This window comes from Urocampus carinirostris, chromosome 12, assembly GCF_059441175.1.
Source record: "Urocampus carinirostris isolate Australia breed hairy pipefish chromosome 12, RoL_Ucar_1.0, whole genome shotgun sequence".
Lineage (NCBI taxonomy): Eukaryota > Metazoa > Chordata > Actinopteri > Syngnathiformes > Syngnathidae > Urocampus > Urocampus carinirostris.
Window position 1 is genome coordinate 36,004,792 of NC_142360.1, and position 27,378 is coordinate 36,032,169.

The 27,378-nt window shown below is 40.5% G+C and overlaps 1 protein-coding gene and 1 pseudogene across 1 annotated transcript; both read left to right on the top strand.

The window, feature by feature from the left end:
* The first annotated feature begins 11,538 nt into the window (after positions 1-11,538).
* Positions 11,539-26,306, top strand: atpaf1 (ATP synthase mitochondrial F1 complex assembly factor 1). Its single transcript, XM_088350122.1, has 9 exons — positions 11,539-11,756; positions 13,776-13,884; positions 13,967-14,029; positions 14,090-14,152; positions 18,602-18,652; positions 18,724-18,771; positions 22,905-23,000; positions 24,814-24,921; positions 26,072-26,306. Exons 1-9 carry the CDS (start codon positions 11,566-11,568, stop codon positions 26,255-26,257), a joined length of 915 nt encoding a protein of 304 aa, XP_088206248.1. The 5' UTR covers positions 11,539-11,565; the 3' UTR covers positions 26,258-26,306.
* On the top strand, positions 19,968-20,101 carry LOC148355734 (U2 spliceosomal RNA; annotated as a pseudogene).
* Positions 26,307-27,378: the final 1,072 nt, after the last annotated feature.

Consider the following 27,378-nt stretch of genomic DNA (forward strand, 5'->3'; position numbering starts at 1 on the left):
TTTCTTCAGTGTCGGTAATAAGTCGATACATAACACAGAAAGTGGTAACAACGGCAATAATTACGGCACGAAAAAACGGCGGAGAAATTCTTCTGAAGACCGCGAAGGCAAGGAAAACACATGTGTTGAAGCCAATGAATCGACAAAAGAAAATACACAAAAGAATACTAGCAAGAAAAGGACTTTTCTGCCAAAATGGACTCAATTATATTCCTGGTGAAGCTATGAGGAGGATGATAATGGATTGGACCTAGAGAAGGCATTACAACCAGGGTTGGGTAGGGTTACTTTAACTTGATTACTTTCAATTACTTTTGGATTACTCCAATACCAAATTTGCTAATAAAAGACAAAAGAAACTAAATATGAATAAAATGATGACTCACAACACGTGGTAAGCTTTCTCTCCTGGCTTTGATCTCTTTGATCTCCGGCAAAACTAACATAAAATGCGACAGAAACAAAATTAAAATAAATCCAAACAGCTTGCCAACATCATTTTTGCCGTTCCATGTGTTCCGTTACTCCCCGAGCCTGCACAAAATGTAGTCATTTTATTCATATTTAGTTTCTTTTGTCTTTTATTAGCATATTTGGTATTGGAGTAATCCAAAAGTCATTGAAAGTAATCCAGTTCAAGTAACCCTGTCACGAGGGACCGGACCAGAACGGAGGCAGGAGGCAGGAATGTCATGATTACCCAAGTGGAGCCACCTGGGGTAATCATCTGGCGCGCTGGAATGCGCTTCCTGATTGGTTTATGTTCCCTTTTTAAGCATGCTACGCGGAGACCTCTTGGTCGGAGGATTACTTTTTACCCCGTTTGACTCGCCTGATTTTCCTGTGTCTTTTTGACTTGTTTACCTGATTCTGGCTGCCTCCGAGCCGACCTGCTTCCGTTCCACGCTACGATCTTCTCTCCAGTCCCGGTAAACTCGACCTGCTTCCGTCCCACGCTACGATTGGCTACGTGTTCCGAAGTTGTCTTCACGGCGTTGCTGCTGACGTTCGACGGTCATCGCGTCTCCCGCTAACCCTGTACGCTTCCCCAAATAAAAGACTTGTAACGAACGCTCTGGGGTCTCCTGCTCTGTTCTGGTCCGTCCTGACAAGGAAGGGAGAACTCAATTGCGTTGACGATCAAAACTTTTATTTACCAAAATAAAAGTCGTCCAAAACTCAGGGACAAGACAGAACAAACAGGCTTTAACAAAAACGTGAAAACACAGGTTTCTTCCGACTCAAACAAAACAGGACAGAGCAAAACAGAACGGGAGATGCAGGGAGAAAAAACAATGAGCCAGCACCCGCAAAACCCACAACCCACCCTTAAGTAGCACACACGCAAATTAGCTGATCTACTGCAGCCGTGCCCAGGGGGCGGGGCCAGCCGGTCACCCCGGCGACCATGCTGGACACGACAAACCCTACCCAACCCTGATTACAACTATGGCGGGACAGCAAACCACGAAGAATATATGAACTGAAAAGTCTGAAGTGATAACTGATTTGTATAACCAATAAACTGTGATGATTAAAACGGAATGAATATATAGATTTATATTATATATTTGTCGCCGATTTACAATTTCAACCGCGATAACACTAAATTTTGGGGACCCATAGATCTCTGTTGGGACCCATAGATTTTTGAGCATGCGAGTCCCCGGGACCCATCACTTTTCACAGGTCAAATGAACACTGTAGACCACAGGTGTCAAACAGGCGGCCATATCAGGCCCGCTAAGGGATTGAATCCGGCCCGCGAGACAACACTCAGAGAAGCGCAAGAGAAAAACAAGCTGCAAGGTTGAAATATGTCAACTTGATGTTGCCAAAGCCAGGTGCCTCGAACAAAGACACTGTACTAGTATGTATTTCTCTTTCTCTCTCTTTCTTTCTTTTCCACCCCTTTTCTCTTTCACTCTTTGTGTCTCTCTTCTTCTCTTCGTTTGTTGCTCTTTGTCTCTTTCTCTCTCTTTGTCTTTTAACCTCTTTTGCTCTAACTTCCTTTTTTCCTTTTCTCTCTTTTCTCTTTCTCTCTTCATACCCTTCCCGCTTTCTTTTCTCTCCTTCCGTCTTTCTATTTCTCTTTGGATTTCTTTCTTCCTCTCCCTTTCTTTTCCCCCCTCTCTCACGACTTTTTATCATTTGTTTCTCACGCTCTCTCCCCCTCTCTCTTTCTTTGTCCCCCCCTCTCTCTTCATTTCCCTCCCTCTTTCTCTTATTTCTTTCTCTTTTTCTTTCTCTTTAATCTACTCGTCCGGCCCCCGACAGAATGTTTGTTCTATCGTGTGGCCCCCGAGTTAAAATAAGTTTGACACCCCTGCGCTCAGACATTTTAAGCTACCAAAAATGATGTGGCATGGCACATTTGGTTTGCGGGCCACAGGATTGATGCATGTGGTCTTTAGGTATTCCCCATTGTGTTTCCTTTTTTCTTATCTCTGCCACTCGATGTGGTTTTGATCCTCCGATAAGCGTCGCAGCCGGGGGCATTCTGGGGGCCCCGGCGTTCTCCTCCAGATGACCCCTGTCTCGTCCCCTCCTTATCTCCCCCCCCTTCCAATGGAGAAAGCATTAAGGCGCGAAAGCATTCAGGCCCTAAATTTCCAGCCCGTCTCTTCTCGTTTCTCTCTTTGTGGCCGCGGCCAAAATGACAGCCGTCAGTGCCGCTGAGGCGCAAGCACTCCATTCTCCCCTTTGCCCTTGAAGATCAACACACAAGGTCGGCGAGGGGGTCCAAAGCACTCGAGTTATTGGAGATGAAACATACAGATTTTATCTGTTTCAATAACGTACTTATGGCTTTTCTTTACTTTTTAACTATTTGTTTTAATGCGTTGGCTTTAATTAATCTGTTATGATTTTACATATGTATCTATTAATCTCATCTCATCTCATTAGCTGCACAACTTATCCTCAGTAGGGTCGCGGGGCTGCTGGAGCCCATCCCAGCAATCATCGGGCAGTGGGCAGGGGACACCCTGAACTGGTTGCCAGCCAATAGCAGGGCACAAAGGGACAGACAACTCGCTCGCTCATTCACACCTAGGGACAATTTAGACCGGCCAATTCACCTGAAATGCATGTCTTTGGAATGTGGGAGGAAACCGGAGTGCCCGGAGGAAACCCACGCAAGCACGGGGAGAACATACAAACTCCGTACAGTTGGTCCTGTAGCTGGATTTTAACCCACACAGGAGGTTTCCAAGACCTTAGAACTGTGCCGCACACGCGCTAACCACTGCGCCGCCGTGCTGCCCGTATCTATTAATATCTTTTTTTATTTTAATTCATTTTTGAATTAAAATAAATTAACCTTATTTTAGGTTTTAGATCAGCGGGTGGTAGTTTGCAATAATCTGTGGTCTGTGCAGCCCTTTGAGACTCCTTGTGATGAAGCAGGGGTGTCAAACTCAATTATACAGAGAGTCAGAACTCAAACCACACCTTTGGTCGTGGGCCGAACAGGATACAAATTTATTGAATACACTAAAACTTGTCTTTTAAAAAAAAATGATAATAACTTAAAAAATATGAATTTAAAAAACTCAGGAATATGATTCCAGAATAAACAAACTTAAAAAATCAATGAATTAAAAATCGTTGCTTTCCATAAAATATCTTCTGTCCTGAAAAAACGGGAAAAAAAATTGTGCTTTTCACTTTGGGAATTTGCTTCATATTCTTCTTTAACTTTTCAACTTTCTGTATCTTCTCTCTGGATTCAAGTTTTTCAGCCTACTCTGAAATTTTGTCTTGTAGTGCCAATTTACATTAAATTCCTTAATTACGGCCACAAAATCTCCACAAATAAGATACACGGGTTTAGCGGCAATGTCAGTTAACATAATTTTCTCGGCCATTGCGGTTTTTAGCATCCGAGTATAGTTTGGAAGTTATCAGCGTTTCATAGACCCGGGCCATTATAGTAGATGTATATAAAATGATTTCACGGGCCGGATATAAATGTACGCCGGGCCGGATGTGGCCCGTGGGCCGTGGGTTTCACACCTGTGTGATAAAGGGCTAATAATCATGACTTGACTTGACTTAGTTTATTACCTTAATTTATCTTTGTTTTAATTTAATTTATGTATTTTAGTTTGTATTTGTATTTGTATTCATTCATTCATTATCTTCGCCGCTTATCATCAGTAGGGTTGTGGGAGTGCTGGAGCAATCCAAGCTGTCTTCTGGCAGTGGGCAGGGAACACCCTGAACTGGTTGCCGGCCAGTAGTAGTGCACACAGGGACAGACAATTCGCTCGCTCATTCACACCTAGGGACAATTTGGACCGGACAATTAACCTGACATGCATGTTTTTTGGAATGTGGGAGGAAACCGGAGTGCCCGGGGAGAACATGCAAACTTTGCACAGGAAGGCTGGTAGCTGGGTTTAAAACCTTGACCTCAGAATTGACCACTCAGCTGCCATGCCGCCCCTGTATTTTCATCATAATTAAATAATTTGTTAATTTGTTTGCCTTTGTTACATTTTTATTTTTATTGTAACTGTTTGTTTTTATTTATTTTTTCAATACATTCAACTTGTTTGCCTTCATTTATCAGTTGTAATTAATTTATTTTTTGAATTTAAAATGAAATGATTCATTTTAATTTGATTGCCTTAATTCATGTATCATCTTATTCGTGTATTCAATTGTTTTTATTTTCCATTTTCTCTTTTTAGGTACTTGTTTCATATGTTTACAATTCACTTAGTCTTTATTTAGACATCTTCTTTTTTTTTGGTCTTTATTTTGATGTTTGTCCACGTATTTATTTTGCCTTTTTTTAATCATTTAGCAGTTCTTTTGTTTTTTTGTTTTTATTTTATTAGATTGTTTTTATTCTATTTTTTTTATTTGCTTTTTCTTGGATTGGATTATTTATTTATTTATTGCCGCGTACAAAATCCTAAGCAAGTGGTTCTTTTTTTGTGCGGATGGCGTCGCTTTCTGGTAGCTTAAAGTACTTCACTTGTCGACTGTTTAAAGTACAGTACTGTAGTACAAATATTTAAAAAAAATGTTGTTTTGTTGCCACTCCCAAGTGTCCTCCTATATAAAAGTCAAGTCAAGTCTTGTTTATTTGTCCTTGATCCTTGATCATAAGTAGTCTAAGAAAATTCTTATTTTCTTATTGTGCATTTTTTTGTGTTTTCCTTATTTTTTATAATGTAGTTTTTTTATAAAATAGTAATCAATCTTCATGCAAAAGAAATATTTCCAATTTTAGTATTAGACGCACAATTTTGTACTGTTGTGTGTCTAATACAATAACAATAATGTACAATAACAATAACAAGTACAATAACAGGTATACTTCAAAATACTACTTAATGAGTAGAAAACTAAATTTAATGCTAAAAACAGAGAGCTAAAATATATATGATTTTGCTTTCATTCTGAAAAGAAAAAAACACTACAAAAATACTATAAAAATACTACTTTGCTAATACTATCATATATTAATACTGCTAGAGAAATACTACAAATATACTACTAAAAAATACTACAGAAATAATACAAAAATACTACGACTGGAATACTACAAAAATACTACCACAAAATACTACAAAAAGTACTACTACGGAAATACTAAAAAATACAGCTCTAGTAAATAGACAAATACATTATGGTAGTACTACTAAAATACTACAGTAGTACTACAAAAATAAAGAAATATCGCAAAAGGTACTACTGAAATACTAAAAAAAAATAATACTGAGAAAATACTGCAGAAGTACTGCTTTGGAAAATGCTACAAAAATACAGCTCTATTAAATAAACGAATACATTATGGTAGTACTACTAGAATACTACAGTAGTACTACAAAAATAACAAAGAAATGTCGCAAAAGGTACTACTGAAATACTAAAAAAATAATACTGAGAAAATACTGCAGAAGTACTGCTTTGGAAAAGGCTACAAAAATACTGTTTCGAAAATGCTACAAAAATACAACTACAGTAATACTTAAAAATTAAGGACTAAACTAATGGTTAAAACAGCTAACTGACCTATATTGTTTTAACTATGAGTATTCTAAAACCAGTTTGATGGAACTAATCAAGTTAAAAACAAATATTTAAAAAATATAAAACGCATGTTTCCATGTATATGTATATATAATTAAGAAAACGAGTAGGTCTCCATGACCAAGGTTGGGTAGGGTTACGTAAACTTGATTACTTTCAATTACTTTTGGATTACTCCAATACCAACTAAATATGAATAAAATTACAAAATTTTGTGCAGGCTTGGGGAGTAACGGAATACATGGAACGGCAAAAATGATATTGGCAAGCTGTTTGGATTTTTTTTCATTTTGTTTCTGTCGCATTTTATGTTCGGTTTGCCGGAGATCAAAGAGATCAAAGCCAGGAGAGAAAGTTTACCACGTGTTGTGAGTCATCATTTTATTCATATTTAGTTTCTTTTGTCTTTTATTAGCATATTTAGTATTGGAGTAATCCAAAAGTAATTGAAAGTAATCAAGTTCAAGTAACCCTACCCAACCCTGTCCATGACCGGCCCCTTGGCCAAATCTTTTTACATTTGGCCCCTGATAGCAAATGTTAGCCGCAAACAAACCCCCCCCCCCCAGACCACCCACCCTCCTCCATTCGACATGAATAAATAAAAAAGACACAGTTACGGGTGAGAGTCGGTGTCTTGATTCCTAGACACCCTCATGCACTTTTAATGTGCCGCCTTTGGAAAACGCTGGCATGGGGCTGTCCACCCTGGGGTCCCATTTCTAGGGGCCGGAGGGAGACCCCGTGAATGGTCCCAAGATTCCAACGAGCCCCCGGGCATGACATCGAACTGCCGCAGTGTAAACGCCGGAATTACATCAAACAGTTCAAAAAATTGGGAACATCTGCCAAATATTAAAGGCCCAGTGTGTATAATACAGCGATCATAATTGGTGTGAAAATATTTCATTGGTAATCAACTTAGGGACATTGTCCGCTTTGCATGTGAGGCGCAAGCACTCCATTCTCCCCTTTGCCCTTGAAGACCAACACACAAGGTCGGCGAGGGGGTCCAAATCACTCGAGTTATTGGAGATGGAAAATTTCTTTTGAGAAGACTCTGGATTTAAGTTAAAAAATGTCTGCAGTTACACCGTTTCCTTTATACGAATGAATCATCCATTCATTCGAATCAGTTAAAAAAACAAAAAAATACATAAATACTTTTAAACAGGGCAGCACGGCGGCGCAGTGGTTAGCGCATGTGCGGCACAGTTCAAGTCATGGGAACCTGTCGTGGGTTCAAATCCAGCTCCAGACTTCCTGTGCGGAGTTTGTATGTTCTCCCCGTGCTTGCGTGGGTTTCCTCCGGGCACTCCGGTTTCCTTCCACATTCCAAAAACATGCATTTCAGGTGAATTGGCCGGTCCAAATTGTCCCTAGGTGTGAATGAGCGAGTGAGTTGTCTGTCTCCGTATGCCCTGCGATTGGCTGGCAACCAGTTCAGGGTGTCCCCTGCCCACTGCCCGATGATTGCTGGGATGGGCTCCAGCACCCCCGCGACCCTACTGAGGATAAGCGGTGCAGCTAATGAGATGAGCTGAGATGAGATGAGACTTTTAAACAGTCCACAATGTTTCATCTGAAGAAGAGTTGCCAATAACATAAACAAAATCAGAGAGATATTTTCTTTTTCTTTTGAAACAAAACAACAAATGATTTTCAATGAGTTTTGACCTCACTGTTCTTCTTTTTAATCAGAAATCGACCTAAACGTATATATTTATTCGTCCATCCATCCATTATCCGAACCGCTTATCCTCAGTAGGATCGCCGGGGGTGCTGGAGCCCATCCCAGCTATCTTCGGGCAGTGGGCAGGGGGACACCCTGAACTGGTGGCCAGCCAGTCGCAGGGCACACAGGGACAGACAATTCGCTCGCTCATTCACACCTAGGGACAATTTGGACCGGCCAATCCACCTGAAATGTATGTTTTTGGAATGTGGGAGGACACCTGAGTGCCTTGAGGAAACTTGGGCACGGGGAGAACATGCAAACTCCACACAGGAGGTTCGATCTCATGACCTCAGAACTGTGCTGCACACGCGCTAACCACTGCGCCGCCGTGCTGCCAATATATATATATTACTAAAATCTATATTAAAAGAAGGTTCCTCAATATTACTTGTAATCAAACCAATATTGAATCATTATTTATATTTTTTTAGGTTCAGGTTGAAAAAGCTGTTAAGAGCAAATGGAATACTTTTCAAAAAGCCTCCATAAAAAATGCAGCTACATATTTTTTTGTTTTTTCTTCCACGCCACTTAGAGTCCAAACTCAAAAGAAAATATTCGTATGCACGAGACGAGCAGAGGAGCAAATGTTTGTGGTTTTGCTTTTATTTACCGATTGATTTATTTATTTGTTCTCCGCTGGCCGGCCGGCGTGAATTATGCAAGGGTCCCCTTTCTCTCCTTAAGTAAAATCTAACATCTGTCCTGCAAATGGAGAGCTTAGCGTTTTTCTATAATTCATGATAAAAGCCTCAAGAGCCGTGCATCAAATATACATCGATCCCCCCCCACCCACAACAAAGAGCTAGAATAGGCGGGGAGGGGGCAGCAGGAGTGGGATACAAAATAATAAATGCAAATATATCAGGTGAAAATAATCCATCTTCTCTTTTCTCACCTATTCAAAAAAAGTGAGAATGTTTCTTGATTTTTATTTTATTTTTTTGCATACGTTGATCTTGTCTGTTAGCGGTCCATGCTTTTGCAAAGCAGCCAAAAAACGCTTTTGCTGCTTGCGATGACTGCAAAGACGGAGACAACATCCATTAGAGGTAGTTGGATCGATCTAAATATCAATAATATTAATATTAGGCGAGTACAGTGGAACCTCGGTTCTCGACCATAATCCGTTCCAGAACCCTGTTCGAAAACTGATTTGTTCCATCACCGAAATCATTTTTCCCATTGAAAATAATGTAAATCGTTTTAATCCGTTCCAACACCCTGAATGTTTACCTTGAATGTTTAACGTAAACATAAAGCTAACCCAGGCTAATCGGACGTTCGCGTTATCGTAATCTTCCGAACGAAAGATTACGCTAACATGAACGTGTAAAAATAAAAAAATCAGGTTGTTTACAAGTCATTTAGCACCCGGGTCTCCACAACAGGTGGTGAGCGGTTCATTAGAAAGGGGTTCCGTTCCAACACCCTCAATGTTGTGCACCGTTCCAACACCCTGAATGTTTAACGTAAACTTAAAGCTAACCCAGGCTAATCGTACGTTCGCGTTATCGTAATCTTATGAATAGGATTTCTTACCTTTGTGGCGGTCAGCAGAAGGCGCTCGCGCACCTCCTTCATATTTTGCTATTATTTCTTTCTTAAATACAATAGTTGTACGCACTACTTTTCTTTTTTCACCTGTAGCAACTTTGCCGCTTGCACTGACTTTCTTCGGAGGCATAATAAGGGGCTAAAACACCCGTACGCCGCTCAGCACCGCACCCTAGCGTACGCACTAACGCATTACCGGCGTTCGAACTCCGATTTTTTGACCGAACAGCGAAGCAAGAATTTCTCTAAATTTTTGGTCGGACACCAATTTGTTTGAACTGAGAGGCGTTCGAAACCCGAGGTCCTGCTGTACTTGGATTTAGCGCCCTCGGCCACTAGTCACTTTTTATGCACTTTTATCATAAGCTAAATATGACAAACGGGAAGCGCAGCGTGGTGTTGATTTTTTTTCCAACAACAGAAAAAGATCATGCCAGGTGTCATTTGTGTGGTGAAGTGCTGAGGGTCCGGCTCATCTCTCAAGTGTGGGATGGTGCCTTACACTGAAAATGAACAGCAACTAGACCAGGGGTGTCAAACTCATTTTAACTCGGGGGCCACACGATAGAACAAACATTCTGTCGGGGGCCGGACTAGTAGATTAAAGAAATAGAAAAAGAAAGATAAAGAAATAAGAGAAAGAGGGAGGGAAAAGGAGAGAGGGCGGGACAAAGAAAGAAAAAGAGAGAGAGGGAGAGAGCGTGGAAAACAAAAGATAAAATGTCGTGAGAGAGGGGGAAAAGAAAGAGAGAGGAAAAAGAAATCCAAAGAGAAACAGAATGACAGCAGGAGAGAAAAGAGAAAAGAAAGTGCGAAGGGTGTGAAGAGAGAAAGAGAAAAGAGAGAAAAGGAAAAAAGGAAGTTAGAGCAAAAGAGGTTAAAAGACACACAAAGAGAGAAAGACAAAGAGCAACAAAGGAAGAGAAAAAGAGACACAGAGAGTGAAAGAGACAGAGTGGGAGAAAAGGGGTGAAAAAGAAAGAAAGAGAGAGAGAGGGAGAGAGAAATACAAGTACAGTGTCTTTGTGAGAGGCACCTGGCTTTGGCAACATCAAGTTGACATATTTCAACCTGCTGCTTGTTTTTCTCTTGCGCTTCTCTGAGTGTTGTCTCGCGGGCCGGATTCAATCCCTTAGCGGGCCTGATTTGGCCCGCGGGCCGCCCGTTTGACACCTGTGAACTAGACGATGAAGGTACTCTATCTGAGTCAGATCAGGAGGTTTATCCTGCTACTGGTAACCATGGTAACCAGTACCATCTGTTTCATGTGGGGGAGCAAATCCTACCCCAAAATGGCCTGTAGACGGATGCTCTTGGGCTGCAGGCTGTACTTGCCCAAGACACACCATAGGAACTGGAGGCCCGACAACCCTAGCAGTCATGAACCATGAACCATGAATGATACTGTTGGGAAATAAATATCAAAATGGACCAAATTGTTCTAATTAGTTATCCGACTCCATTAACCAAACACAACCCACTTCACCCAAAAATGTATGCGTGCTCGTTTCTTGATGGAAAAGATGAACAGGAAAGCCGACATTTTCACACAGGGGTAGATTTAATTTCATTAGCAATTTAACTAAGTGTACTCCATCGAAAATGGCCGAATTAGTGTCGTTGGAGTCTCTAGGAAGCCTTTTTCTGAAGTCCTTTTTCTCTCTTCTTGGCCCACGTCTCCCCGCAAGATGGCGTCTCGACTCCTCCCATGGGCGTGCCAAGGAAGCCCCCCCTGGGCGTTGCAATGTCTGGAAAACTCATCAGGGCCTTGTTCTCAAAACATCGCCTGCCGTCCTCCGTCAGAGTCCTATCATCAAAATTCCCTAGTCAAAATGTTCTATATTATTATATAATTATTATATTTATATATATATATATATATATATATATATATATATATATATATATATATATATATATATATATATATATATATATATATATATATTTGGAACAGCGTGACCTGTCATTGAACTACAGCCCAGTCAGTGAATATCTTGCATTAAACTCAATAAATGTAACTTGTATTCCATCGTATAAAATCCTTTATAGTCAAATGTATAAAATCCTTCAATACTAATGAATTTAAACTTTAGAAGACAGGGAGAAGTGCTCTCAGATAAGAAAAAAAGAAAATTACAACCCTTCCTTTTACGCGGAACCATCTGACGAATCAGTTCCTCGCCGGGCTGAATTTGTTGGTGCAACAGAGGGATGGGAAGATGGCAGCTGCCCTGTTGCAGTTGACTTGCCTGTACCGAGGCATGCTAGCAGTCCGAACGACAGGAATCAGAACCCTCATTCCCGGGCTGGTCCCGGTCCACTTTCGTGCTTTTTCGGTGCAAAAAGAGCCTCAGTTGGAGGAAAACCCTTACTATGACAAATACCAGGAGAAGATCCAGAAATTGCGCAGGTGTGGTGACGTCACGGCTAATGTTTATATTTATTTTTTTGTCTACTAGATCATCAAAATTACGATTGAACTGCGAGTCTAAAGTTCTGGGTTCCGTTCTCCTTCCACCAAATCTGGTTGAAATACGTTGCGAAAATTAAAACCTCAATTCTCCGAAATTCCTGGCCTAAAGATGACTTTATTTGGTCGAAAAACGTCTTTTTCAAAATTAAATTTGACACTGCAACTAATTAATTCCACGTTGGCCTTTTTAAGTTGTATTTTCTAGTTTTATGCAAGATTAATGTGTTTTTTTCCCTTAGTAAGATTAAAAACGTAAAATTATTTTATGTAGCGCAGCTTAGATTTGTGAGGCGTTGTTTTTGTATTCACGCAAGAATATATCCTAAAGGAACAATATGTAATATTTAGTGCCTCCTAGTGGTATAAGAAAACTTTCCTTCAGTAAAAAGAATCATTGATATGAATACTAGGTAAGGATACATGAACTACATGAGGCTTTAGATCAGGAGGTGTAATAATAGTCTAAAATGCAGTTTTAATCACTTCAGATTTTTTCAGTTGATATATTCTTTGTGGTTTGCCTTCCCGCCACAGTTGTAATGCCTTCTGGAGTTCCAATTGCAGCAACGGAATTTCCATAGCTAATTTGTGGTTTTCATTGTCGTGGTGCCGATCCAATGTGCTTTTCTGAAAGTTCGTATTGCGAAATGATTCATGCAATCGAATTTATTTGTCACGCTGGGTGCACGCATCACAGAACATGTAGCCTCCATTATCATCCTCCTCATAGCGTAACCAGGAATATAATTGAGTCCATTTTGGCAGAAAAGTCCTTTTCTTGCTAAGAGTATTCTTTTGTTTATCTTTTGTCGAATCGTTCGCTTCAAAACACGTGTTTTCCTTGCCTTTGCGGTCTTCTGAAGAATTTCTCCGCCGTTTTTTTCGTGCCGGAATTATTGCCGTTGTTACGACTTTCTGTATTATGTTTCGACTTATTACCGACACTGAAGAAATTACCAATTTTTTGTTGATTTGCACCTAATACCAACTGTTTTTACGGAGGCATACTTCTCTTTCACTCGACAACCACCAAAACAATGACGTCATCTCGAAGCAACGAGATCTCGTTTGCCGAGATCGGCGCGAGACCAAAACAACAATGGCGGATCTGCCTGACGAAAAGTTTGGAGTGCGGTAAATCTTTGTTAAAAAAAAAAGTAATCGGGTAGTAATGACAATTTGGTGTCAAAAAAGTTGCGTCCCGGGGACGCACGTTGATTTGACATAATGCATCCCCAGCAAAAATGATGCGATTAGGACGCAGGGACGCAGGCAAACGAGAACACTGCCTAACTATCATACCAATGTTAATTAAAAAACATTTTGTATTTCTTTTACACAGTGGAATCCCCACTTAGATTGTCACCATGTTCGTTTGGCAGGATGCCCCCACACTGTGCTCTAGGGCATTGGCCTTTGCCCACACCAGACAACACAGTGCCATCTAGCAATCGAATATTACACAGTGGGGCTTCAAAAAGAGCAAAATGAGAAGACAATGTTTCTTTTAATTTATGTATTCAATAAACAAGATAAAATCTAGAGATATGAAAGATATACTTAAAATGACCAAATGTATATGTTGGTTATGAACCATTGATGACTATAGAAGTGATAGGTATTGATTTATAATAATAATAACAATACATTTGATTTTAAAGAGCCTTTCCGGACACCCAAGGTTGCCTTACACAGAAAATAAAACATCCAGAAAAAAACAAGCAATAAAAAAGAAGTACAGTTAAAAAAAAAGGGAGGGGGGTATGTGAGGCAGTGTATTATTCACTTCCATTGACGCAATGAGTTGTCAATAACATGATCCTGTGAAATAGCTCTCAAATCAGGTTGTAAACGTTCCATAAAGGGATCAAAAAGGCAAAAATGTAGATGGGCAATCGGCAAAAGTGTGAAGAAATGTACCGCTAGCTTGAGCAGACTGGGCGACTTCATTTTCAGTGGCAAGCCTGAGGAGTTCAAGGCCCGGCTGGAGAAACGAGGCGAGGCTAAGAAAGAAGTCCTGGGTAGCTCCAAGCAAGCCGACTTTGTCCATATCATTGAGGAGCAGGTTCAATTTTTAAAAAAAGTCTGCAATAAAAAGTCATTGAAAGTCATTGAAAACGTAACCATTGTTCGTATCTGCTCTGTAGTTCGAGAAGCGCGACAGAACGGCGGCCGCCGACAGAACATCAGGAGCTTTCACCAGGAATAAGGTGTGAGTTGATGCCTTGATGATGATAAAGACAATGAAGATGATAATGTGTTTTGTTTAGTCGCTGGGCTCCATCCTCAATCTAGAAATGGTCCAGGACAAGACAGGCGAAGAGATTGCTCAGGTGAGACTCCCGGCAGGCATGAAGATCTCTCACCTTTAGGAGAGAGTCACTGTTTAGAAGTCAAAAATTGTGAACTTTAGCCTAGGCGTATTGGAGCACTTGTATTAAGATTAGAAGTGATGTATTTCCACATAGCAAACACAGTCATTATCACATGCACTATATGTTAATATCTTATCTTCATAGTTATTGCATACCTGTCAACCTGTACGTTTTTGCCGTACAAAGTACGTTTATTATGCATTTTAAGACGTGTATGACGTACGAGAAAATCTGTACGGAAAAACGCAAATTTGACAATGATGGGTACCATCCGGTATACACCGACTATCACCAAACGGCAAATCAATCAAGTCAAACGAGTTCGCCGCGGTAGCCTCTATCTCGGTATCGTTTTTTTTTTCATTGCAAACGAAGCGGGTGGTTTGATGCTACTGTGCGCATGCATCTGCCGCCTCGGATTTCATGTGGTAGTTATGTAGTGAAAGGAAGTCCGTCTCTTTTTAGAGAACCGGCTTTTTCGGCTCAACTCATTAAAGAGAGCCAGCTCTCAGACAGCTCACTTGCTTTGATGCATTATATTACGAATTATGATGTTGTGTAAAGAAGTTGAGAAAAAAAGGAAGTATAAAAGGAGAAAATGAAGAAAGACAGGTTTTTGGTTATCCCTTTAATCAGTATATTACCAACAATAATTTAATGGAGAAAATGAATTAATAATTTGAATAAGAAAATGTATTATTGTACTTAATTATATTTGCATGTATTTTTCCTTCTACAGTGAACGTCCAAGCGACTTCATTTTTGAACCTTTTTAAAACAAACCTCATTCATGTAGAGCAACTCGGGATCTTACAACAAAATGATAATTAACAATATATATGATATAAGGAAACACATGTACAATATAACATGTTAAACTACGTAAAGAAACACATTTGAAAATAAAATATGGTGTAAGATTATTTTGTATTTTCTAAGGGAAAATACAACATTTTGTAAGTGCATGAAGCCGTGGAGGTTGACAGGTATGTTGTTGATGATGCAGAAAGAGCGTATTATTAAAGTCAAGCTCTTGTCTCTCCAACAGTACTTTTTGGAGACCTGTCTACCCAAATTGTTTCATGATATTTAATTGAAAACAAATGTAAACTCACACATATAAAAATAATTGGATTTTGCATGCAGTTAACCTGCCAGCGGGCTGTCAGACTCTTGATAAAGTTGTACGATGTCAGCAGTCACTGAAATACATCATGCCACATATCATTGGAAAGCTCTTGGGGCTCAAGATATGATGACCATTTTAAAATATACGCATCATAGAAACTTCACGATCAGTCCAAAACAAGATCCCGAAAACTATAATGCCGGCATAGCTCACCCAAAAAGTGCTCTTAGTCAGCTTATAATAATATCCTCGCTAATATGGAATAATTACATCCAGGACTGTCCGGTGAATCCAACCGTCTAAAATATTTACTCCAAAACAAGTGGGCGGCAGTAGCTCAGGAGGTAGAGCGCTCGTCTTGGGATCAAGGGATCCCAGTTCGAATCCCGGCTCGTCCGTGTTACATGTCGAAGTGTCCTTGGGTAAGACACTGAACCCCTAATGGCCCCAATAAGCAGGTTAGCGCCTTACATGGCTGCAAGGCCGCTATTGGGAAATGCGGAGCACGTTGTAAAGCGCTTTGGGAAGTCATTGACTTGAAAAGCGCTATATAACTGCAGATGATTTCATTTCAAAACACACGATAATGCGGGGGGGAAAAAATCCGCCTAAAAGCATCCCTGCATCGTTAGATGATCCTCTTGTAATCAGTTCATTTTGCTCTATAATTAACCTTTAAAAATAGAGTCATCAGATGGTTTCCAATATTCCTGTTAGCCTCTGACCTTTTGATTGACACCGCTTTCGGTCAATTGCAAGCTTTTTTCACTGTCCTTAGCCTGTGACAAGCTATGAGGGCCTGTATTAAAAAACTTTGAAACCTACTCGGGCTTCGAACATCTTCAGCCAGTAGTAACCACATCAAATAATGATTGACATATTGGTTACCCAATAAAATCTGAAAAGAATGATACGCGGATATCCACGTTCAGGTTTGTCCCCAAATTCAACATGCATGATTCATTCTTACAGACCATTACTACGGGCAAGTGTGCACAATCATTGTTTGACTTCTAGAAAGAGAAATCAAATATTTGCAGCTCTCTCAAAATATCTAAAAAGTTGCCCCACGTATAATACACAGTACGATTTCAGTGTTGTAAACTGGTCATCTCCAAATGGCCTACTGTTAGAAAAATGTGGGAAATACAATGTTTAATTTTTCAGATTATGATTAAATTTGACCTAGGACCAGGTAAGGCTTCAAGCTGTGGTCTTACCTGTTTTCCAACTAAAATGTTCATGCTACACTCATGTGCAGACATTTAATCGCAAAGAAAAATTCAGGCTAGAATGAAATAAAGAAATAATAAAAACAAAGGAAACTTCTCAAGGTTTCGTCATTTTCCTCATGTTGAGGTTTTTTAGTTTTTCCTTGTTGGTTCCAGATCAGGGGATGGTGTAATAATAGTCTGAAAAAATAGTCTGTGTAATAACCTGTGAAGCCCTTTGATTCTCTTTGTGATTAAGGGCTATACAAATAAAAATGACTTGACTTGTATTTCTTTGTGTTCCAACTTTGAGAAATCAATGTTAGTAGCACTTGAATGAATGAATGAAAACTTTATTCGATCATCAAAATAAAAACAGAACAAAAACAATAACAACAAAATAACATTACGTAATATGTTCAAAAGGGGTAGCCGGAAGCAAATGCTTATTTTCCCTACCCCTTCATCTTCCCTATTAAATACACCAATGATATAACAACAATTGTAATGATATTAATTATAACAGTTATGTTATAAGAATAGCAACGATAACACAAAGTTAACTAGACGCACTATTCCCAATCGCTAGCATCACTCACACCCCATTCTTCATCACTGTATTCCGCCAGTAATGTTTTTTTGTATTTAATTTCTAACAAGTGAATAGTTGGACATTGTTTGATCTCGTCTTGTAAATTGTTCCAAAGTTTGACTCCACACACAGACACACACATACTTTTCCTGGTGGTTTTCACCTTTGGGATTATGAATTCACGACAGCCCCTTAAATTATAATTTCCCTCTTTCCGAAAGAATAATTTACGAATGTTTTCTGGCACTATGTTTTTGTTGACCTTAAATATCAGTTGTGCAGTGAAAAATTTTACTAAATCATCTAATTTTAATAATTTGGACTGCAGGAATAAAATAATAGTATGATCTCGATATCCTACCCTGTGTGTGGTTCTAATTGCATGTTTTTGGAGGATAAAAAGGAGCACTTACAATGGTTATTCCAATTTTGGACATGACTTCAGAGTGTTGCCTCTCAAATGAGACCAAAACGGTCCAGATTCTCCCAACGGTTCAATAACAGCATTCAATTTACTTTGGGTAGATAGATAGATAGATAGATAGATAGATAGATACTTTATTCATTCCTGTAGGGAAATTCACACTTCCAGCAGTCTACCCCGTTGTTTATTAACAGATTAACATGATGCCCTAGGGGTGCTTGTAGCGGAGCGGATGACGTCACACGCCAGTCCAAAAGTTCGACATCCCTGCGGCAGATGGAAATCTTTTTCTTTGTGTCCAGGGATACACCACCTCGTGTTAGCGAGTCCGTCTCCTCTCCGATTCCCGTAGGCTTTCGTGTCTCTGTATAGCGGCGCTGAAGCCGGAATAGCTCCGGGTGGCTACACGTTAGCGTCCGGGGTGCTAAACGTGAGCCACGTTTCCGCAAAACACAGCAATTGCACTCCCTGTGCGCTTCGATGTTTTCCACCAGCACTCGTTGGTCTTATTTGGTAGTGAGTTCACATTTACCATACTATGGTACCGAAGACTTATAACGCCGCTAGCCGCGTAGCTAGCTCCGGCTCTTCTTCCACCATAGGCCCCCTCATCACGCCGGCACGAGAATTCTTCAGGGCAGGGAGTTGATTCCTCGAATAAACGCATTTTTGTGCGCTAAAACCCATGTCCATAGGATAGAAAGTCATCCAAAGTGTAGTTGTTAAACGGGAAGAAAAACACCAAAGATGAGAGCAGACAATAAATCACAAAAAGTGAGAGATAACAGGGCAGCTGCTGGAAAAGGCAGCCGCTCCGTGACGGCCCCCCTTTGATCACGGTTTGGATTGGGATTTTAGGTGAATTTACAGGAAGGTGTACGGGTTAAAAAGTCTGTATAGGTCAAACAGTGCAAAAACAGTCCCAAGTCATCCAGAAATTGAATCAAATGTGTTTGGGACCAAAAAGAAATGTTTGGCACTGGTAATGTTTTTTTCTGTTCTATAAACAATTTGTGGATTATCTGTTTTCCTTTTTTTGATGATTCCCCAGCTTTGGATGAAATATTTTGCCAGCAAGGACACTATCAGTGCCGTCATCCCGGTAGGGTTTTGTTAAATCTGCGGTCAACTGGAAGCCGGTTAGTCTTATAGCACTTTAACCTTTTTTTTCAGAGGCAGACTTACGAGGTCATCACGGCTCGGGCGAAGGCGTGTCCGATGGTAAGACCTAATATGGGTAAAACCACAGATTTCTATAGAAGACTAGATAGGAAACCCCCTTTGAGCAGTTTGCCTAGTGGGGGCCTAAGCTTGTTGGGTCAATTTATCAGAATCTTCCAGTACATGTGGACGGAGCCTGAAAAATCAAAGAGAATGCCGTCTCATCGTGCTGCCTATGGATGCACTCAACATCGTACCATAAAGTCCCAGAAAGCTAGAATAACCTTTCATACATAAAAATGTTTTGGGCTTTACTTTTTTCCATTACCGTTAATTCCGGACTATAAGCCGCTACTTTTCTCCCAAATGTTCAGCCCTGCGGCTTATTCAGTGAAGCGGACAATTTATGTAATTTTTCTTACTGCCACCAGCGGCGTTGGAGTATAAAAGGTAAGATTAAGACCAGTAGAATATGTGCGCCAAGAAAGACTGCAACCTCAAAGTTTAAGCATACATTGTCTGTAAAGTTAAGGTACGTTCCGATAATGAGGAAGACGCCCTTGATGGCGATAGTTATGAGGCGGAAGTTGAGGACGATCTACCGTGAATTTCACAATTATGTGATGCTTTTCTTTTGACAGACACGTTTGATGCATTGCGAGGGTGATTCTACTAGCGGGTTGGTACCTTTCAAAGGAACGGTTTGGGATGAAAGTTATATTATTATTATTATAAAAGCTTTGAAAACTCTCGGTGTACCGTCTTTCTTCGTAAACATGTGTAACCATGTATAATATGTATTTGCAACTGTATATTTTTGTAATGTATTTATTTTAGAGATTTATTCTGTTATGTGTTCTACGAGCGAATCAAAAAGAAGGGGCGGAGCAAACGCGGGCTGATGGGAAGTGGGGTAAAGCTGAGTTACCGGTAGATCTGTCTGTTGTCGCAGCGGACAATAGTGGTTATATATTTTTCCCACCCTTAACTTTGGAAATATACATTTTGTTTCCTTGGATTAGTTTCAACGGGACCCGGACTTTACAAGTCTGCATCATTTGTTAATTACGGGTATCATTTTCCGTTCATGATGCCGGTTGCGGTTCTAAAATTGTCTACTATTTATGCCGATTGTGGTTCTAAGATTGTCTGCTATTTGATGCTTATGCTAGGGCCCAACGACATCAGCAAGGCTTTGATGCTAGGTCCTTAGCTTTGCCTTGATGCTAGTTCCTTAGCTTGGCCAGGGTTTAGGGCTAGCTTGGCCTTTTGGCCGTACCTCTTGCCATGATCTTTGATTTTTGCATTTCGGAGATGGAATAAGAGCTTGCTCTGTCCACTCCACGCATCGGCCCGGTATTGCAGTACCTCCGGGAACGGTGCATTCGCAATGATCGCAGCAAGGCTTTAGGGCTAGGACCTTAGCTTGGCCTTTTGGCTGAGAGTAAGTGTCCCGGCTCCTAGGCTTTGTAGCGTATTATGAACTGACCGATAATGGATAATGAATAACGAAGATAGAACAATAACCCCAAAAACCCCAATCTTGGAATTTACAGCCTGGTCTGGGTTAAACTTGTGATTTTGTCACAAGTTTTAATGCGTGCGCACGCGGCTTGTAAAGAGGTGCGGCTTATGTAAGTACAAAAGTGGCAAATCACTTAAAAAGTGGTGGGTGCGGTTTATAATCAGGTGCGCTCTATAGTCCTGATTTTACGGGACTTATTCTTGTTGAAAGCCTCCGTAGCTCCAGTTTCTCGTGGTGGCTTACGATGTTTCAATGTTTTTAAAAATATGTGTGCACCAAATCGCCAGACTCGCTTCCCTTGATTTACAAGGTGGAAGTACAAGAAAAAAAAAATTGTGAAACGGTCCTCTTTCAGGGTTTCTAGAAACGTTTTATATATAAATCGATTCATGTGTACATCATGTTAAGGAAAAAACGATATTACAAATGTAGCGTTTACCAAATTGTTTGAATTAGTTATCTGACTCCATTAACCCAACACAAGCTTCATTCTCCTAACAATGCATGCTCGTTTCTTAATTTGGCGGAAATATTGACAAGAGACAGGCATTTCCACACGGGGGCAGATTTATTTTCTTAAGGTATTTAACTAAGTGAATTCCATCGAATTTAGCCGAATTATTGTCGAATTAGTCTAATTAGTCTTCATCGAGCCTCCCTCTCACGATCTCTCGTCTCTCCTTCCGTCTTCTGTCTTTTCACACGTCGGGGCGTCGGCCACATGGGCGGGCCAGGAATTCCCCACGTGGCCCCCACCTCGTCTGACCGGTGCGTCACAAAGGCTCCCCCCCATGGGGCGGGTCAGGTGCCAGCTTCACCACCACCTTGCCGAAAGGCGCCGCCATGTCTAAAGGGAACTCATATCAGCTCAAAACAATGCCAAGCGTTTATCAAAACAAAGGCCTAATTCCCTCGTCAGCGCCCCGCTATCAAAATTCCCCAGCCAAAACACTCCACACTTGGAACGGCGCGACCTGTCCTCGAACTTCAGCCTCCTCTGTGAAAAATCTTCATTGCATTCAATAACTGTAATTTGTAAAATCCCTTATAGTCAATTAAATCAAATAAAAAATCCTTCAATCATGATTTTATTATTGGCGATTGTTAAAATCATCGAGACAATATATCCGGTAAGTATTTCCATAGTATTGAAATGAAATGAAATGATCTGCATTTATATAGCGCTTTTCAAGTCAATGACTTCCCAAAGCGCTTTACATTGTGCTTCACATTTCCCAATAGCGGCCGTGATCTGTGCAGCCATGTAAGGCGCTAACCTGCTTATTGGGGGTAATTGGGGGTTCAGTGTCTTACCCAAGGACACTTCGACAAGTAACACGGACAAGCCGGGATTCGAACTGGGATCCCTTAATCCTAAAACGATCGCTCTACCTCCTGAGCTACTGCCGCCCCTAGTAGTATTTTTGTAGTTGACTGCCACTTATGCACGCTTGTTAGCTGGCTGCTACTGTGCGCTGACCTATCTAGTCTTTTATATATATGTATATATATATATATATCAGGGATGTGATTTTTCCGCTAATTCGCGGAATTCCGCTTTCGCTCCAAAAATAAAATTTTAAAATTTCCGATTCTTTTAAATGGTAAAAAAAACGATTTCGTCTCGACAGCGTTCCATTTTAGTGTTTCCGTAACTGAAATGAAACGTACTTGCGATTGGTTGAAGTCTCCGTGTTGACCAATAAACGCGCTCCTTATAAAGGCGTAGGAGTATGCCATTGTTCATTTCTCACACGTTTTTGCCGAGTGTTTAAAGAAAGATGTCCGAGATCGAACGCAAAGATGCTCCGCGAGTTAAAGAAATTGCTAAGATCGTAAAAAAACAAGTTTCGATCGGACTGGTTAGAGAAGGAATTATCTACAAATGTTGGTGACCCCGACGTGATCCAATGTAGCGAGCAGAGACGGGAGTCGTAAGCGGAGTGTCAAACAAAGGTGCCAACGAAAGCTGCTTTAATGACATTTAAACTGGCGATAACAAAACAAACACGAGAGTGGCTAGAACCGGCCGAATTAAGAGTCCCCCTAGGAACTCGCTAACTAAACAATGGTTCCGTGGGTGAATTATGTACAACCCACTACAGTACTTTCATTTATAGATAACATCTTCTTCTATAACAAAGACATTTATGGTATGTTCTAATATGAGTTACTTTTCATTTGGTCATGATACAATTATTTGTTCATGAAATTTGAACTCTTCAACATGATTTATGTGTTAACTTAGTAATCACATGAGTTAGATATGATGATATTCTCAGTGATAGTTTTTAATAGCAAAGGCAGTCCAATGTTTTTTAATGTGACTGATTTTGAGTTGACTTAAACTGTAATTTTATATGGGATAGTTCAAAATACATTGAAAATGTATGCTGTTGTTTTGTCTATTTCTTTGTCATCTGAGTGCATTGAAAGTACTTAAAAACACGGAAAACCCATGACCTCCGGGGGGCTTCGCCCCACTTCTCCCCCCACCAGGGCACTGCCCTGGACCTAGCTGGGTGCCCGCGGCCCCCAGACCCCCGCCTAATTTTCAGATAATTTCACTTTGGTCAAATCACATCCCTGATATATATATATATATATATATATACTTCTGTCGGTAAAACCACAAAGCTGCTATGTCTTTTGTCATTACGTCCTCCAGTTTTTGTACGCGTTGCCCCAGAAGGAAGGTTACGAGTTCTTTGTGGGTCAGTGGTCCGGACACCAGCTGCATTTCACCTCCCTCATCAATATCCAGGTAAACAGGGAATTGCAATTATTAAGAGGGAGATTAATGCCTGAGAGAGAAATTAGAATTAGAATATACCTTTATTGTCATTGCTACAACATGGGTTGAATATATTGTGACAACGATATTGGACGTGGCACTCCAGTTCCACATTTTAAGGTAAGGATAAAGAAAACAAAGAGATAAAGGAACGAAGAAGATGTTTGTACTGTCCTTGTTGCATAGTCTTTGTCTTCCTCCGGGGGGGGGGGGTGTTGTAGAAAATAAACTTGCATTTGTAGAATAGATTAACATACATTTAGAAAGAAATGTAAAAAGACTTGCTTACAGTTGGGAGAAATGTTGTTTACATCTCGCGAAGGTCTCGGCGGACGAATTAGTATAAACAATCCTCCTCAAGGGAGGACAAGAGATAACGGCAAAGGGCAAGGTGACATAAACTGGCATAAACTTAAAAACACTTCCAAATAAGGACGGAACCCTGGGCATGTACGCCTTCAGGCGTGAAAAGGGACGGGGCCAATCCGGGTACACGTGCTATGTTGAAAACTATAACGAAACACGCATATCTTTGATTCGCTGAGTCTCTTGTTGAAATTGTGTATCAATAAAAAGAACTCCCTCTTACGTCATTTTGATTCCTGCATTTCTTTGAACACGTATAAGACGATTCAACAAATTGGTCTTATCTTCAACAGGTGTATGAGGGGGTGAGGGACAGACAGAGATGGCCGGATCCAACTAGATGTTTGATCTTACTTTACACATGGTCCAGTGTTTTTTCCCCAATTGTTCAGTCCACGTATTGGATTTGGGAAGTACAGTCCTTAAGCATGTTTGATTAAAGTCGCCGGCGACGATAAAAGCTCCGTCGGGGTGTTCAAGCTGCTGTTTATAGATAGCATCGGGCAGAATATTTAGCACTATGCTAACGTTAGCATCCGGTGGAACGTTAGCATCCGGTGGAACGTAAACAGCAACCACAATGACCATACTGGGCGGAGTTTGGCGATAGTCTTCAAATGATGAGGAACAATCACTTGCAATATTCTTTTTTGGAGAGTGCTGAAAGCAGGGAATTACAAAATCTATTTTGGGAGAGGGAATTATAATCCTCAAAACAAAGGAGATATAAGCATGCATCAGCACCTCCATGTTTGCCTGAGAGATAAATGGGCAAATTCTGGCGTATTCATAAAAACGAAAATACAATTCGCTTGCGACATTACTTTTAAGGAATCTGGAGATCAGGGAATTACAATCATCTAAAGGAGAGGAGATATAAGCATGTAGCAGCACCTCGTTTCCCTGAGACAAGAACGGACGAAGTCTTCCAATATTCTGAAAAATGATGAAAACTTATTGCTTTTAGTTGAGATTTTTTTAATAAGCAAATTGTGGATATGTTCTCGAAAAGAAAACATGATTTTTAGGTAATCTGGAGAGTAAGGAATTACAATTGTTAAAATGAGAGGAGATGAAAGCATGCTTTAGTTTAGATTTTTCGACCTGAAAGGGAAACAGGTGAATTCTGGCTATACAATTCTTGGTGAAATCCTTTTTGGGACGTCCGGAGAGCAGGGAATTATTATCATCCGAACAAGAGGAGATCAAAGCATGAATCAGCACACCCACGTCTTCCTGGGAGAGGAATAGACCAATTCTGGCTGTATTCATACAAATCAAAGAAAACGCTTACAACATTCTGTTTGTTTAATCTGGAAAGCCGGGAATTACAATAAACAAACATGCATGAGAAAATAAAAGCTCCCTAATAAATGAATGAGTTTTGTATAATTATACCAAAAAACATTATCAACAGACTCATGGCGAGAACGCCCCCAGCCAGATGATCCTCTACCACTACCCGGACTTGGCGGAGGAAAAAGACGTGGTCTTGGTGACAGCCGAGTTGGACCCCAAGTTCATTGTAAGTCCAGCGACTCGTGTCATTGGCTCTATGGCCAGGGTTATATTGCAGGTTTTCCACCCAAAAATGTTCTAAGACTGGTGCAATCTTTTGATGTATATATATATATATATATATATATATACCCGAAAGTCCGGACTATAAGCCGCTACTTTTTTCCCAAATGTTCAACCCTGCGGCTTATTCAGTGATGCGGCCAATTTATGTATTTTTTCTAACAGCCGCCAGCGGTGCTCGAGTACAAAAGGTAAGATTTAGACCTGTGGAATATATGCGAGTGTGCTGCAAGCGTGTTTTTGAATAAAGGAGCGTAGGACAACGTCTATATGGCAAAGTCTCTTTCCCATACTGGGGAAGACGACTTTAATGACGTCAGTTATAAGGAGGAAGATGAGCACGGTTTACCATGATTTTTACAAATACCGTTTTGTTTTGTTTTTTAACAGACCTGTTTCCTTGTGTTGCGAGCGTGTTCCTAGTAGCGTTTTGCTACCCTTCACAGGCACGGTTTGGGATGAAAGTTATAATATTATTATTAAAGCTTTGAAAACTCTCTCGGTGTACCGTCTTTCTTTGTAAATATGTGTAACCATGTATAATATGTATTTGCAACTGTATATTTTTGTTATGTATTTATATTAGAGACTTATTCCGATATGTTTTCCACGGGCGAATCAAAAAGAATGGGCGAATACAACGGGGGCTGATGGGAAGTGGAGTAAAGGTGAGACGTGTTTGTGGACGCAGCGGACAATAGTGGATATATATTTTTCCCACCCTTACCTTTGGAAATATATTTTTTTTTTTCCTTGGATTATTTTCAACGGGACCCGGACTCTGCAGGTCTGCGTCATATCTTAAGCACCGGTATCATTTTACGTTCAATTTGCCGGCTGTTGTTTTTGGACTGTGTACTTTATATTCAGTTACAATCGCGGGACTCAAAGTCTGGTTTGGGTTAATTTCGTGATTGTGTTACATGTTTTAATGTGGGCGCATGCGGCTTATATGCAGGTGCGGCTTGTGTAAGTACAAAAGCGGTTATCCTCTTAAAATGTGGTGGGTGCGGCTTATAATCAGGTGCGCTCTATAGTCCAGAATTTAAGGTATATATATGTAATGTTTTTTTGTTTGCTTTTTTGTCGTTCAGACTGTGTCACATGCGCAGTGTCTGGCCAATCAGGTCCAGCTCTTCTATGGCACCAGGAGGCAGGAAACCTTCCAATTGGTGGAGACTTTCAACCAACGCCCCGCCCAGTTCAAGCACACGGCGGTCATCGCCGAATTGGAACAGAGTGGCGTGGGAATGGCTCAAGACTCGCTCACCAAACGATAGTTTTTTCCCTTGTCCTTGTTTACTGCAAAATAAATGAATAGATATCAAATTTTCCTTTTTTTTTTGTTTTAACTTAAAACAAATTGTTGAGCAAAGTGCTAAATTAGCAACAAATTAATTTCATCTTTCAAAGTGTTTTCGTCCCACACGTTTTCCCAAACTTTGCATAAATAAACCATGTAAGTGTAAAAATATCCTAAAATTGGTGATGCTGACGTTTTTCTTTGCCCTCATGTAGGTTTCAGATCAGGGAATAGTGTAATAAGAGTCTGTAGTTTGTACAGCCCCTTGATACTCCTTGTGATTAAGAGCTACACAAATTAACATGACTTGACTTTATTCAGGAGTTTCCCAACGTGGTGCCCTATAAGGACAGCCTGTTGAATTTTTCTGAAAATAGCTCACCAGTGCTGGGTCATTGTGATTTTCTAGTCAAATTATTTTTTAGTGGTTGAGTCGATTTAACCGTACTTCCAATGATGATCCTTGTAATAACATAGTGACAACATGGTGTTGGGAATTAATATCAAAATGTACCGTTTTTACCAAATTGTTCGAATTAGTTATCTGACTCAATTAACCAAACACAACCTACATTCACCCAACAATTTTTGCACACTTGTTTCTTGACGGAAAAGATGAACAGGAAAGCCGACATTTCCACACGGGGGCAGATTTATTTTTATTCTCAATTTAACCAAGTGTACTCCATCGAAAACGGCCAAATTAGTGACGTTGGAGTCTCTGGGAAGCCCCCTTCTGAAGTCCTTTAGCTCTCTCCTTATTGGCCCACGTCTACCCGCAAGATGGTGTGCCGGCTCCTCCAATGGGCGTGCCAAGGAAGCCCAACGTGGGCTCCACCACCTCCCCGCGATGTCTGGTATGTTCAAAACAACACCGAGCGTTTCTATGTCATCAGGGCCCCTCTGTGTCTGGATGTGCTGATTATCTTATAAGCCCTTTGTCCCATTCTCGCTGTTCCTGTAAACAACATTTTCTACTAGGGTGCCCTGACCTCACATCTCACACAGCCCAGCCAGTTATTATCTTTTGCATTAAATGTAATTTGTATTCGATCGTATAAAATCCTTTATAGTCAAATGTACAAAACCCTTCAATGG

Bases quoted from the DNA above. Each gene is read 5' to 3' on its own strand.
- atpaf1 (XM_088350122.1), top strand. From the start codon at position 11,566: ATGGCAGCTGCCCTGTTGCAGTTGACTTGCCTGTACCGAGGCATGCTA. The intron at 11,757-13,775 runs GTGTGGTGACGT...CTTCATTTTCAG, and splicing joins AAGATCCAGAAATTGCGCAG to TGGCAAGCCTGAGGAGTTCA. The intron at 14,030-14,089 runs GTGTGAGTTGAT...TGTTTTGTTTAG, and splicing joins GAGCTTTCACCAGGAATAAG to TCGCTGGGCTCCATCCTCAA.